The sequence below is a fragment of the Myotis davidii genome, unplaced genomic scaffold, assembly GCF_000327345.1.
Source record: "Myotis davidii unplaced genomic scaffold, ASM32734v1 scaffold484, whole genome shotgun sequence".
NCBI lineage: Eukaryota > Metazoa > Chordata > Mammalia > Chiroptera > Vespertilionidae > Myotis > Myotis davidii.
Window position 1 is genome coordinate 415,998 of NW_006295459.1, and position 16,041 is coordinate 432,038.

The 16,041-nt window shown below is 39.3% G+C and overlaps 2 protein-coding genes across 2 annotated transcripts; one reads left to right on the forward strand and one right to left on the reverse strand.

Moving 5' to 3' along the window:
- The first annotated feature begins 3,520 nt into the window (after positions 1-3,520).
- On the forward strand, positions 3,521-4,594 carry LOC102769825 (olfactory receptor 52B2). The gene has a single exon (XM_006770057.2). The coding sequence runs from the start codon at positions 3,521-3,523 to the stop codon at positions 4,487-4,489; it is 969 nt and encodes a 322-aa protein (XP_006770120.1). The 3' UTR covers positions 4,490-4,594.
- A 10,542-nt stretch (positions 4,595-15,136) lies between these two features.
- LOC107184136 (olfactory receptor 56B4-like) lies at positions 15,137-15,832 on the reverse strand. The gene has a single exon (XM_015568020.1). It carries the CDS (start codon positions 15,830-15,832, stop codon positions 15,275-15,277), a length of 558 nt encoding a protein of 185 aa, XP_015423506.1. The 3' UTR covers positions 15,137-15,274.
- Positions 15,833-16,041: the final 209 nt, after the last annotated feature.

Here is a 16,041-nt window from a genome sequence, read left to right on the forward strand (position 1 = left end):
AGGGAGGTGGTAGCTGGCTTCAGAAAGATGGGATAAGGATATGATACTACTGAGGGAATCTGACAGAATATTGCACAACCCAGAAAGAGAGAGGAGCACAGAGAAGGGAAGTAACAGATCCAAAGAGGGATTGACAGGAGCGTGTGTGTGTGTGTGTGTGTGTGTGTGTGTGTGTGTGTGTGGTGTGTATTTAGAAATCTATATAAAAGACAAAGATTAGAGCTTGGAGAGAGGAAATGGATATGTGGGATAAAAGGGGTCAGTGAGTCAAAGGATGTCAGCGGGACTAGGAGGATGACACCGGTTAGAGAAAGAAATGGGCGTGCAGAGGGGGGTTAGGAAAAGCACTAGGAGAATGTGGGGCGGGGGAGACTTTTTAATAAAATGTTTGAGTGCAGTTCGAAGAGCAGACTGTACCAGGATGGAAGCTATCATTGGGGGGCTATTCATGAAAATGGCTCAGGTTTTGATCACCACCTTGGTGCAACAAACAAATCCACTAGTAAAAGGCTAACTTACCAATTCCATGGTCCATTTGTTCAAATAATTCCAATGTACCTACAATGTGCCAGATTACGTGCTTAGTGCTGTGAACTCCCCAGTCCCAAGGTGGGGACTCTTGAGGGAGCTTTCTCTTTGTAATCTGGATTTCAGGTGTGTCTAAATTTGAAAAATCCTCCTCCTTCTGTCTCCCATCCTGAATTTTGTAGAACAGGTATAGCTATGGGGAGAAAGAGAGGTTATGCCTTGAAGTTGGGATTCTCCATCACGTTTTCCATCATATAAAAACATGAAAATCACACAATACACCATCATATGCTTACTCAAATTTTGACAAAAACCTGAAAATTTTTATGGGGGGTGGGGGTGAAACAAATGGGTAGGTAGAAATTTTTCTTGAGATGTTTGTTTATTTAAAAAATGAATTGGTGTTAAGGGTGAGTCAGTGGATTAAGGGTATCTCAGTGCCTCTGCAGTGCAGTACGACTGGTTTTAGATTATAAAACCATGTTACATGCTGGCTTTGAGTGTATGTGAGCAAGAGTAAGGTTATTGAGCTATAAATGTGAATTAGTTTCAATTTATTAAAAGGGTAAACATTTATAAATTTTGATGCCTTATTTTTTGTTATTAGAAATAATTTTCTTGTGATACATCTCACAATGAATCCTTCCATATATTGTGCTGCAAACAGAGGCCACCCTTATAGCCTAGTGTGGGGGTGCAGGCTATTTAACCCATTAGGAACGTGGCTTCAGGGTGTACAGCCTGTACATTTGTAGAACCTAAGGGTGGTGAAAAATATGAGACCACAAGCACATGTACAAGGAAAATGGCAAAATGAAAAATCATGCTTGTTTAAATAAATGTCTAAATAATATAACTACACAAAAAATAACCAACTCCACTCCTATATAGTTATCTAACAATTATATTTGAGGTGGATTGTGGGCACATTTTAGTATGTTGTTGTGATGTCAGGAGTCTTCCAAACTTAAGGTTGTATAAAGACATAAAGGGCCTTCCCCTAAGGAGGGAATGGGTATAACCAAAAAATAGGGTTGGAAGTCACAAGAGGAAAGATACTAGGAAGAAAAAGAGAAAGCAGAAAATTGAAGAAGTGGCTCTATTTCTTTTTAGCCTGGACCAAATCTTTCCCTGCCTTTGCTGTCTTCACTTTAGGTTATAAAGCATTGTCAGAATTATTAGCAGAGCCAGAGTTGGTTTTTCTTTTTTGATGACTTATATTAGGTATCTTGCATTGAGAAGTAATATATTAAAGGAAAATGAATTTGATTTCTTTCTTTAAAAAATAGATCTTATTGATTTTTACAGAGAGGAAGGTAGAGGGATAGAGAGTTAGAAACATAGATGAGAGAGAAACATTGATCAGCTGCCTCCTTCACACCCTCTACTAGGGATAGAGCCTGCAACCAAAGTACATGCCCTTGACTGGAATTGAACCTAGGACTCTTCCATCAGTGGGCCAAAGCTCTATCCACTAAGCCAAACCAGTTAGGGCTGAATTTGATTTCTGATGAAGTTTTGTTTATATAAATTTGGGGCCTATGCTTTAGAATAGAGGCAGAACAGTGTGGCCTCTTGGTGCTTATGCCAGTAAAGTTCAGCCTCTCCTATAAATCGAAGATAAATTAATATTTAGAATATATTGTCTGGAAGGGTATCAATGTCCCTTTTCCTGTATCTATGTGGAGGCCCATTGCTCCCTCCCTAAAGCCATCATGGTCTGAGCAAGTGCATCTGCATTGAGGAAGAAAGATAGACTCATAAATTTTGTCTCTTATTTCTTTGGATGCCTTCTTCCAAGGGACCCTCTGAATATCCATATCAGTAGTTCCACCTAATGTTTATCTTGTTCCTTTATACTCCCGATTCTCTCCTTATCCTCTCCATGGTCTCTTTTCTCCATGTTCCCTTCAGAATCTTAATCACTCATTCTTTCCGTAGCCCTGGTAGCTAACAGAGCTTCAGAAGCAGACAAATCTTACATGAATGGTGGGAAAAGCCAAGGCAAGAAGGTCTCTAGGATTAATCCTTCATAGCAGGAGGGAAAACTAAATCTTTTTGAGGGTTAAGGAACAAGTGGGCCAGAAGGAGGCTATATTAATGGAGCCAGAGGGGAGTGTATTGATTTCTTATACTCAGAATAGTTTTCCTGGTGGCTCCTAAGGATATGAACATCTAAACACAGCCTTTATGGAATTATCTGGAGAGGAGCGTGAGAAGTTCACAAAGAGCAGGTAATGAATATGGCTTCTCAATTTCAACAGCTGCCCCACTCCTCACTGCCTTTAGAGAAGATCTCGATCTAGATCAGCATGGAGAGACACATCCCTTAGGCTCCTTTTGGATTTCTACTTTGTGCTCCACTTACATGAATAGGGAGCCACAAGTGCCAAGTTATTAGGTAAGTGTCTGTGAAATTTTCAAGGTAATAGCCAGATAAATTTAATGTGATTACATATAATCAAGTTCAAATACAGTTTGCCTAATAGGTCTTCAGGAAGGAGATATATTATTATGGACATGGGCCATTTAAAAAAGTGGTTGGTCTTAAAATTTGAATAAGCAGAAATGGAAGGGAAGGGAAATTCCTGTAAACACAGAATGAGCGAAGTCTTGGAAGGAAAAGTATAGCATGGGTAAGGGGGCAAATGCTGCTTGTGTGGAAATGCAGAATGAGGACAGAAAAGTGGGTGGGCCCAGACTTTGGGGGCAGGGTGAAGCATGGTTGATGAAGACGTTTTATGTGCAAATGGAGGCAGGGTGAAGCATGGTTGATGAAGACATTCTATGTGCAAATAAGCACAAAGGGCCAGAGGTTATCCCTATAAGTGAGTAGTCTCTGGAAGGACTTTCCCCTGGAGAATCCCACAGTTTAGAAATCCATGCTGTCTTTTGTGACCTCAGCACACACTCAGAGATGCTTTCTGTTCCTATTATATTCAGCAGACCCATCAACTTCTAAGTCATTATAGAGAGGATCCTAAAGTTCATCATGACTCACACCAACCTTACCATCTTCCACCCTGCAGTTTTTGTCCTACTCGGCATCCCTGGGCTGGAGGCGTATCACAACTGGCTGTCCATACCCCTCTGCCTCATGTATATCACGGCAGTCCTGGGGAACAGCATCCTGATAATGGTCATCATCAAGAGCGTTAACCTTCATGAGCCCATGTACTTTTTCCTTTCCATGCTGGCCATCACGGACATCCTGCTGTCCACCACTACTGTACCCAAGGCCCTAGCCATCTTTTGGTTCCATTCCCATGACATTGCCTTTGATGCCTGTGTCACCCAAGTTTTCTTTGTCCATGTGATGTTTGTGGGGGAGTCAGCCATCCTATTAGCTATGGCCTTTGACCGCTTTGTGGCCATCTGTGCTCCTCTGCATTATTCAACAGTGCTAACATGGCCTGTTGTGGGAAGAATTGCTCTGGCCATTGTTACCCGAAGCTTCTGCATCATCTTCCCAGTGATTTTCTTGCTGAAGCGTCTGCCCTTCTGCCGGACCAACATCATCCCTCATTCCTACTGTGAGCATATTGGAGTGGCCCGCTTAGCCTGTGCAGACATCACTGTTAATATCTGGTATGGCTTCTCAGTGCCCATTGTCATGGTCATCTTGGATGTAATCCTCATTACTGTGTCTTACTCACTGATCCTCCGAGCAGTGTTTCGTTTACCTTCCCAGGATGCCCGGCACAAGGCTCTCAGCACTTGTGGCTCCCATCTCTGTGTCATCCTCATGTTTTATGTTCCATCCTTCTTTACTTTATTGACCCACCGCTTTGGACATAACATTCCTCGACATGTCCATATCCTGCTGGCCAATCTTTATATAGTGGTGCCACCAATGCTCAACCCCATTGTCTATGGTGTGAAGACTAAGCAGATCCGGGAGGGTGTAGCCAACCGGTTCTTTGACATGAAGGTTTGGTGCTGTGCTTCCCCTCTGGGCTGATGACTTCCCATAAATCCCCACTCCCAGCTTTGCCAAGGGAACTAGGTATAAAATATAGAGATTTCCTGACAGGGCTTTTTCTTCTCTTCCTCAGTCTCTTCCTTCTTCTTCATCATCCTATCCTCTTCTATCTCTTTTTCTTTTCTTTTCTGGCTCTTCCTCTTGGCCTCCTTCCCTGTTTCTTTGTTTCCTTTATCCTCTTCTTTTCTCATATTCCTCCCTCACAACCCCAAAATAACAACTAAGTGTTCATGCTTCTAATTATGAACATTTGATATCCTTAGTAGACCAGATGTACTCCAGAAACACAGGCAGCTGAACAGCACATAAAGTAAGTTATGTGTGAATGGATAAAAATAATTTTATATTTAATATCTGAAAGGGTTCCAGTTTTTATCTCTAAATGTGCATTTATTATTTGTACAGGCTCAAGTAGCTCTCCATCCACTTCTATAATGGCAGATGTTTTGAAAAACAGCCATGCATGCATGCCATTTAGCTATCTGGAAAAGTCCTGTTCTTTCTTCAAATTTCAAGTATTGTTTTCCCTGAGGAATGTTTCCTAAATTTTTCTAGGCAATCCAAGACTCTTATCTTTATATGTCTATTGTATCTTGTACAAATCTCCAAATATATGTAATGAATCATAATGGGTTATTTATTTATTTATACCCTCAATTGACTATGTAAACTCTTTGAAACCAAAATAGTTTGTGCCATTAATATTTGTACTCTTAGTACATTACAAAATATCTGGTACATGATAAATGTTTGAGAAATGAATGAAAGCATCATTACCTCCCTGAAGTTAGAACATGCATCTCTATCATGCACTGAAACGATCAGCTAAATGTGTCCACAAACCTAGTGATTAGTAAACTAGGTCCTCACAAAGACAGTGTAAGTATCATGGAGGCAAATATGCTGCTCATTACAGTGTTTTCAACTCCAGGGAATAGATAAGAGTAGGAGGACATAGGTTATTTTTGATTTTCTCTTCTACCTGGCTTCTGAACATCCACATTATTAGGAATCATAGCATGTTGTTCATGGCCAGATTAGCAAAATAGAGTAGGCTCTTGGAGTTCACACTCTTGACCCTCATTCTTTTTTTTTTTTTTTTCCAGCAAAGGTCATCTACACTCATTTCTTCCACCTCCACCTATATCAATGAGTCCCACATCTCTCGTTTCATCTTAGAACTCTTTTGAGTTTTTTATTTTTTGTTAATCCTCACCCGAGGATATTTTTTCATTAATTTTTAGGGATAGTGGAAAGAAAGGGAAAGACAGAGAGAAACATCGATGTAAGAAAAACACATCGATTGGTTGCCTCCTGCACGAGCCCTGACCATGGCCCCAGCTGGGGAGGAGCCTGCAGCCAAGGTATGTGCCCCTGACCGGAATTGAACCGGGGACCCTTTGGCTGCAAGCTGAAGCTCTATTTACTGAGCTAGAGCTCTTTTGAGTTTTAAATGCATAAACTCATCTGTCAACTGAATATCTCCTCCAGGATATAGAACTCATGCTAGCACTTCTTCATGTTCCTGTTCCTTTCCTTGGGAACTAGATCATGAGGATCCCATCGACTTCATTAAGCTGGAAGCCCCGGGGGAGTTTCTCAATTTCTTCCTTCCTGGACTGCTCATCAAGAAGTTATTGGTTGTTACTCATATTGATAATAACCAAATAGTTATCTGGATAGTATTTGGAGTGATACTGGGATTCCAGTCCTGTCCCTATTGTTTTCCATTACCTTCTTAGGCCATATCTAAAATGGGCTCTGGGGAATATGTTCTTCTTGGCGACAGCACAGCTTTCTCAGTCCACTTCCTGGTGCTGAAAGCTTGGATCCAAGAGTTGTATTAGCTCTTGACTAGTCAAAGACTTTCTTAGCTGAGTTCTTGGTTTCTTTGGCATTATATGTTTATTAATAACCTAGTAGGCTTCTCATCTATGTGGTTTTTCTTAAGTGCTAGTAAACACCCCCCCACCCCCAAATCTCTTAAATATATAATTCTCAAATATTTTCTATATTTCCTTTCACTATTTCCATGTACATCTTTCTGAACTAAATAAAGGCTAATTTGGGATAGTGATGCTTTAGTGGGAAGATACCTTTGCCCTCAGTTGCTTGATTTATTTGAGATGTTTACTGATTAGCACACCCAGGACATGAATTTAAATATATATATTTAAATTTTATTATGTATGTATTTTTATAGTTGACACTATTACAGATGTCTCCCATTCACCCCCCTCCACTTTCATCCACCTCTACCAAGCCCACACCCCCTTCCCTCAGCCTTCACCACACTATTGTCTGTGTCCATGAGCTATATATATTCTTTGGCTAATCTCTTCATCTTCCCCGATTCAGTCCTCCCTCCCTCCATTCCCTCTGAGATCTACCAGTCTGCTCCATGCATCCATGCCTCTGGTTCTACCTTGCTCATCAGTTTATTTTGTTCATTATCCTATATAATAAAAGGCAAATATGCAAATTGACTGAAGGGTGGAATGACCGATTGCTATGATGCGCACTGACCACCAGGGGGAAGATGCTCAATGCAAGAGCTTCTCCCTGGTGGTCAGTGCACTCCCACAGGGCTCACAGCTGGCCAGTGCAGCAGCAGTGGCAGGAGCCTCTCCTGCCTCTGTGGCAGCGCTAAGGATGCCTCGGGGGATGCCTGACTGCCAGCTTGGGTGGACATCTCCTGAGGCAGGCGGACATCTTCTGAGGGGTCCTGGACTGCAAGAGGGTGCAGGCCAGGCTGAGGGACCCCCCCCTCTCCACCAGTGCATGAATGCTGTGCACTGAGCCTCTAGTATTTCACATATAAGTGAAATCATATGGTATTTGTCTTTCTCTGACAGTCTTACTTTGCTTAGCATAATAATCTTCAAATCTATCCATCTTGTCGCATAGGGTAAGAGCTCCTTCTTTTTACAGACACATAGTATCCCATTGTGTAAGTGTACCACATATTTTGTATCCACTCATTTACTGATGGGCATTTGGACTAACCTTCTCTGGGCCCATCCTATATCACTTTTTTTTCTCATCCAACTACCTCTAGGGCAGGTTGTTGTATCACTCCAGCAGGAAAGACATTGGACGCTTGTCTTAGTCCTATTCAAACCTAGTCCCAGGGGGCAGGCCAATCAGATGGACAGCTCTGCCAGATTGAAACATTAGATGAAGGTGTGTTCCCCCCTCTATCTAAGCTTGGTTTCCTCCCCATTCACTCTACAGTCAGTTCTGTTATAACATGACATGGGTTCTTAAAAGTCACTGTGCTATGCAACACTCCACACGAAAAACCTCAGGATTTATGGAAAAATGCAGTTAGGGGAATAGTATTCAACAACTTTGTCAGTGACACATAAAAAAGATAGAAAACTAGTATAAACAAGTAGTGGAGCTTTACAATGTTAAATAATTAGGAAAAACACGAATACTACAATGCATATAACACTTTACTTTGAAGAAGATATGCAATTTGCTGTGGAAACACAGCGGGATTGCAGCTAGTCAGTTATTATGAAGTGGTAGAAGGAGATTTACCTGAAATTTTTAAGTTGTGAAGTGAAGGAAGGTGGCCGATTAGTATTTGGAGTGTGTGTGTGTTTTGTGTATTCCTATGCAGCTTGTTTTGAGCTTGATGCAGTTTTCTGCATTCTACTGAACAAAAGGGCACAAAGGCAAATGTGAAATTCAGTTGTGCTCAAATTGTTTCATAATATATCATTGACGTTAGAACATGTTTGTTCATTCAAATCAAGTAATATAGCAGAACTATCTACCTTTTTCTTATGTCAACAGTCTTCCTCTTTTGGTATGATGCACCTCAATATATTAATATATAGATTCCAAGAATTTCCAACTTCAAAAACTACCTGTACTCCACATACGTCTGCCTTGGTCTTGCCATGGCACTTCCGAGTTTCACTCCTATATCTTCAGGCTCTGCCTTTCACAGACCCATCCTCTTGTAAGAGTTATTTTCAATATTATCTTTCCTTCCTCACCTTTTAAATCTATGGCACTTTTACTGAGTTGGGCTTATTAACTTCAATGCCATCTAGAATTTGTCCTGTCAGGATGTTGAAACTGCTCTTGCTAATGACTTCCACACTGCCTAGTTGAATGAGCATTGTAGTGGCTAGAATACCAATAGAGAACAGATGGCCCATTCAGATTAGAATAGTTAAAAAATTCTTTTTATTGAGCTATAATTGACATGTAATGTTATATTAGTTTCAGGTGTACAACATGATTCAGTATTTGTACATATTGCAAATGATATCCACAACTAAGTCTAGTTAACATCCATCACCACACATAGTTATAAACATTTTTTTCTTATGATGACAACTATTAAGAGTTACCCTCTCTCAGCAACTTTCAAATATGCAATGCAATACAGTTGACCCTTGAACAACATGGGTGTCAACTTGTTTCATAATATATCATTGACATTAGGGGTGCCAACTCCAGCAAAGTTGAAAATCTGCGTATAACTTTTGATTCCCTCAAAACTTAACAACATTTGTCCTTCAGTATCCATGTGGATTGGTTCTAGGACTCCCCACAGCCCCATAGCAAAACTCTGTGATGCTCAAGTGCCTTATATAACATGGAATAAAACAATGTATACAGTCAACCCCCTGCATCCACAGATTCCCATCTGTTGATCAAAAACACTGTGATCCATATTGGTTGAATCTGTGGATGGAAAATCTCAGAATATAGATTGCACACTGTATATATTGAAAAAAATCCACGTGTAAGTAGACTCACACAGTTCTAGTACTGCATTGTTCAAGGATCAACTGTATTATTATAGTCACTGTGCTGTACAGTGCATGCCATGACTTATTTATTTTATAACTGAAAAATTGTACCTTTTGACTTTCTTTCCATCCTTGTCCCTGCCTCTGGCAACCACCAATCCATTCTCGGTATCCATAAACATGTTTTTTAAAAAAATTCCACATATAAGTGAGATCATATGGTATTTGTCTTTCTCTGCCTGGTTTATTTCACTTAGCACAATGCTTTCAAAGTCCATCCATATTATTACAAATGGCAAGATTTCATTATTTTTTATGGTTGAATAATATTCCACCACATACATATGGTGGAATTTTATCTACACTAATAAAGAGAAACATGCAAATTGGTGTCACTCTGCTATGCCCACCAGCCAATCAGATGAGTATGCAAATTAACCCAACAAAGATGGCAATTAATTTGCATATGCAGGCGTGGAGTGAAGACTGAAGACTGAAGATTGAAGACTGAAGACTGAAGAGGCTTGGCTTCTCCTCTGCGGCCAGACCAAAGGCCTGGGTCCCAGGTAAATCTTTGTGCAATGGGCTTCTAGTATATATATAAAATCTCACATTTTCCTTATTCATTCACCTATCGATGGATACTTATGTTGTTTTCTTGTTCACTGTAAATAATACTGCAGTGAGCATGAGGGTGCATATGTCTTTTCAAATTAGTGTTTTGTTTTCTTTGGATAAATACCCAGAAGTGGAATCACTGGGTCATATGGTAGTTCTATTTTTAATTCTTTGAGGAACCTTCATGCTGTTTTTTATAGTGGTTGCACCATCTTATATTTCCACCAACAGTACACAAGAGATCCCTTTCTCTACAACCTTGCCGACACTGGTTATTTCTCAAATTAGAATACTTTGAGAAAGGATTACTTACAAAGAGCCTATTTATAAGGATGTGATCAGTAAAAGCTCCAAAGTTATAGTACAGTTACCTAGGGCTAATATAGCACTTGTCACTACCTCTAGACCTGAAAGGATGAGTGACCCTGAAACCCTGAAGTAGAGAGTTGGCATAGAGAGGTTACTTCCAGAAGAACTTTTTGAATTTATTCTATCTCTTTGGGTGTGAGTTGGGCTTATTAACTTCAATGCCACTATTCATGTTGGTTTTGCTCAAATAGATGGTTGTATCTGGTGTTAAAGAAAAATTGTACTACACAGGATGGGCAAACAGAAGTTGATTTTATACTGATACTATTGCCAGCAATGGGGAAGAGAACACAGACAAGTCTGGATACCCAGTTCTATTGAAACAAAAGGCCAGATTGGGCTGAAGTAAGGTGTCATGTACAATGGGTTTCAGCCCTGGGGTGAGCTGTGGAAAAATACTGAAGGAGGGTGATCAATGAGATGTGTCAAGCACATTGAGTTATTCCTGAGATTGCACATCTTGTTGTCTGTGATGAGGCCATCTGTGTTTGCTAATTGGCGCCCAAGGAAGTTAGGCTCCTACTCTCCACAGAGACAGAGAGGTGGGGTATCTCCTTCAATGTTTACATTTCAGGAGATAGTTTCCAGGTCCTTGAGAAAGACATTTCCTGGGTGTATAACTGGCAAGAAGATAGGAGATGATTTATATACACTACAAAGGGGCAGTGAATGAATTTACAATTACATGTTTTCTGAAGCAAATGCTATAAGAAAAGAAAGGCCAGGGGTTTATAGTCAGGAAGAAATTTGTCTTAGATCAAGCCATCTTGGTCATTGGTTAGTTGATTTCCTTTCTAGTAGGCAATCTCTGGATGCTGTTGTATTTGTTTGATGCAATCGGTTGTAGGGGAGGTAAGAGGTGTGCTAATAGCTTTATTTATCGTTGAAGCTCATGGGGCATGGTTGTTTATAGCCATGTTGATCACTGCCCTGTTTTCTGACCCAATCTCCAATATTCTGGACACACCTACTACTATTGCTTGACTTTTAGCCCACTTCTTGGTCCAAGAATGTATGTGCAGGAGGATAGACATGCCTGACTACTTCTGCTGTCTTACCCATTAATCCCCAGGTTGTTTTTTTCATAGCCTGCTGTTTCTATTAGTATCAGACATTTCTTATCTGAATATACCTTATTTTTGTATTAGTGCTTTCTCCTATACCTTTTGGCATCTATTCTTTCATAATTCCATCACAGTTACCTTTAATTTTTGGAGTTTCCCTAATTTTTTTTGATCAATATGTGAAACACATCTTTTTTTTTTCCACACCAAATATACCTAGTGTTTCAACAATTTTGTTAAGTAGAATATTAAGTTGGTTAGGTTTTAACATGATGTAAGGTGAGCTGCAGCTTGCTAAAATTAAGATATATTATGCTAAGTGAAATAAATCAGTCAATGAAAGAAAAATACCGGATGATCTCACTTATTTATGGACAATAAAGAACATTATAAACTGATGAACAAAAATAGATACAGAGGCAGAGCAGCATTGAACAGACTGTCAAACTACAGCGGGAAGGCTAAGGAGGTTAGGAGTGGGGGAGGTAAGAGATCAACTGAAGGACTTGTATGCATGCATATAAGCATATAGACCAAATGAAAGGTACTGGGGGGTAGAGGAGGCTGGGTGAAGGTCAATGGGGAAAAAAGGAAACATATGTACTACATTTTTGTAACACTTTAAGCAATAAAATAAAATTAAAAAAGGGTATGTTGAGTCATAAATTATTGTCAAGTTATAGCTAAATAAAATCACAGATTTATCAGAACATTTGGGAAATTTACTTCTTGGCTGTAAAAGAACATGGTCAGGAAAATAAGTAGTTCAGGCTGAACAGTAATTTACATTCTTATGTTTGGTAACAATAAATTTACATATTGATAAAAAATGTGAATTTTTAATCAAGAAGGATTTGGAAATAATAATGTATTGTTCAGGCCACTAAAAAGTCTATGGAGAGAATAGCATAGATTTCCAAAGGAAGAACATGGGCAAACATTTCTTAGATGGGCTTATTCTTTACAGCTGACATCAAAAGATAACTTAGAAAATCTATAAATACCTAAAATTACTTTCTCTAACAGAATGTCAGTCTGCTCTGGGAAAGATTATTCTCTGTGATAGTTTTCAACAATCAACTTACCCAAAGGATGGGTGGGTCTGCTCCATGGGTTTCTTCATGGCATTAGAGAAACTAAATGATGATGACAATATAAGAGGATGTAATTTTATCTATTTTTTGACTACACACAATAAATTTCTGATGTTATAAAAAATGGATCTCAGATGACTAAATAATAAAAGGCGTCTCAGTATGGTGTGCAAAATAATGTGGAATATTATGAACTTGGAAAAGGATAATTTAAAGAGGAGCATATTTATGCTCATCAGAAAAGCCCTTTTCTGACTTCCGAAGTGACTAGAATCAACAGGTGGATGCTCTAATCCATTTTCTGGGGGAGTCTTCCTAGGTATGTGAGATGAGAGGTTATGAGGTTATTCTGATGATGCTATAATGGGCAATAAGCAAATAAATGGTGTTCAGTTGAATCCACTGACTTCCTCTGAAACTCAAAATATTTCTGTTTGTCAACAGGGCTAACCAGAGACGTGAGACCACGATGGAACACTATCCAGACTGACATGACGCTCTCAGTGGATTTCATGGCCCAGGAGGGTACTGACATGTCTTGAAAAATGGGATAGGCACATATTCTAGATTTGGATTTGCATTTCTGGTAATGAAAACAAATACTTCAAATATCATCAGAGGATTAGAAAAAAATATTTTAATGGGCTCTCTGTTTATGTATCCTCATATCAAGGGATGCGTTTTACTACTTTACACCATAAATCCAAAAAAAGAAAAGATTAATATATTACCTGGAGTGATTAATTCTAATTACCAAAGAGCAAATTAGGTTGCATCTATAGAATGGAAGCAAGTAGACTGTGTTGGAAATGCAGGGTATTCTCTGAGGTACCTCTTAGTACTTTCCATGCCCAACACTAAAGGTTAATAGAAAAGTATACCAATGAAAAAAGATGCTAAATCCACAGCAGGATTCTAAATCTTTAGCAGGATGAATGAGAATTCAGACCCTTTAGGAATAAAGGTTTTGGTTATTCTACCAAGTTTTGACAAAGTTGGAAGATATATGGCACTTATCAATTATGAACTAGTAAACATTTATAGGCATTAAAACTAGTAGCTTTGATTATTTTCTACTTGCTTTTTATATGCAAGATTTTATTTCTATATACTAATCACTTTCTTTTCTCTCCTTTCAATTTTTATTTTATATATACATTATTAGAAATTAACTTCATAATTTAGTCTCTAGGTGACAGAATTATTCAATGGGACTGTGATTGAATTTGAGGAATAGGTAATATAGCCAGCAATGTTGGAACTGTGCATCTTGTTACTGTTGGGAAAAATTGAAAATTTCTTCCTTTGTATGAAGAATAGCTTTATCATTTAAAGTTCGGTTGTTTCATTGTTGTATGAGAATTCAAAATGTATATAAAAGGGTCTATATGGAAGTTGAGTAGTCAAAGGTGTGGGTCTTGCTGGTTAATCAACTTACTGTGACTCAGTTACCAACTCATGCCTTTTGGCTTGCTCTGTGAAAGTGGATCTGGCCCCTGTAAATGCCTTTGTCAGCTGGAATGATGCTCAATTTGGTTAGCAGGAAAAGAATGAAGAAAAATTGCAAGAAGTAAGTTGCGTGTTTTTTTAAAATGAGGTGAAATTCACATAACATAACATTCAGTGTTGTAACCATTTTAGAGTGGCTTCCAGTACTTTCACAATGTTGTGCAGCTCTCACTTCTAATTACAGAAATTTTCACCACCTTCAAAAGAAACCCTATACCTATTGAACAGGTGTTCCCCACTTTTCCTTTCCCTTAACCATGGCAGCCACTTATCTTCTTTCTGTCCTATGGATTTGCTTATTTTGGACATTTCATATAAATGGAATAATAAAATGTGTCTTTTGCTGTCTGTCTTCTTTCAGATAGCATAATTACTTCTTTACTTTTTTTCTACTATTATTCCATTGTATGGATATATCACATTTTGTTTGCCCATTCAACAGGTGATGCACTTTTGGGTTGTTTTCATTTCTTGGTATTATGATGTGTCTTATTATTTTGGGGAAAAGGTTTTGTGAGGCCATATGTTTTCAATTTCTTTTGGGTATGCACATAAGTGTGGAATAGCTGGGTTCTATGGTGACTCTTGTTCAGTCATTGGAGAAGCTGTTGGGCTCTTTTCTAAAAGAGCTGCCCCAGTTGACGTTCCCACCATCAGTGTATGAGCTCATGGCTTCTGTTGTTGCTTCAGTCCCAGCGCTGGTTCTAAGAGGTTGTTCTCCAAGGTGAAATCATATACAAACCTCCTGAGGTCACTCTTCAGACCATGGTCCAGGACATTTTCTGTGCTATATAGGATTCAGCAGCCTATGCCTCCTGACTGACTGTATCATGAATGAAGTGTTTATTAAGCAGGTATTATGTACAAAGGTGTACTAGGCTCAGAGAAGGTACAACATGAACATGGTTGAGGATCCTTGTAATCAAAAGTATGCATTTTTATGAGATGTGCAAATGGTAAAATTAATTTATACTTAATTAATTGGTTATTTGGAACTACTTTTCTAGAGCATTTTCTCAGGCCATTTTTTTTGTTTTCATTTCCTAGGAAGAACACTTTACCACACAATTAAATGAAATTTTCCATGTATATATTACATCTGAATGTATGGTAGCTGTGTATAAGTGTGTTGATCTCTAGGTGCAACAATGGTCAGAGATATTTCATTTTTTTACTCTTTTTTTTAGTAATAGACAATTGAATTATACTTTTTAAATGTCTATTTCAATAAGTGAGGCTGACAGTTTTCATGATGTTATTGTATTTTCCCCCAATTTTTTACAATCTAGGCCTATTCAGAGCTACAACCTCTGTCATATTAACATCTGTATGGCCTTATAAAGCTAAGGTTACTTCTGATGTGGGTGGAAAATTCACCCACCCATGTATCCTCTGGAAACCCAGTCTGAGCTCTCCCATCCTGAGAGCATAGACCATGGGGTTGAGAGCAGGGGGGATAACATTGTGCAGCACATTAAGGAGTACAGGGATAAGGGGAATCTTTTCTTTTACAAGGTGTGTGACAGATACCACTATGATACCTGAGTAGAAGAAGAGGATGAGAATGAAGTGGGAGCTGCAGGTGCTCAGAGCCTTGGACATTGCTTTGGTTGAGTTCAGCCTCAGCACAGAGTGAAGGATTAGTGCATAGGAAGAAAAAACAAGAGCCATATCGCTCCCAAGTATGATCCATGCTGAGAATAGTTGGTAAAATTTGTTCACAGTGATGTCATCACAAGCCAGGCTGATGACCCCCATGTTAGAGCACAGGCAGTGGTCAATTTCATTCTTGGAGCAGTAGAGTCTTTGGGCAGCCAGCACAGGCACTGGGATGGTCACCAAGTGCCAATATGCCCAGAAAACGGTACATGGGCTCATGTAGCGTGGGTTCATGTTGGATGGTGATGAATATGAGGATATTGGCAGCAAGAGCTAATAGGTAGAGCAGAGCCAGGGGCAGGGAGAGCCAGTGCTGCCACTCGTGAATGCCTGGGAGCCCCATCAAGATGAACTGGGAGATGTGGAGGCTGGAACTGTTGGTAGCACTGGTGGAGGTGTCCATGGCACAGGTGCCCTGTTCTCAGTGCCTTTCCTAAAACTAA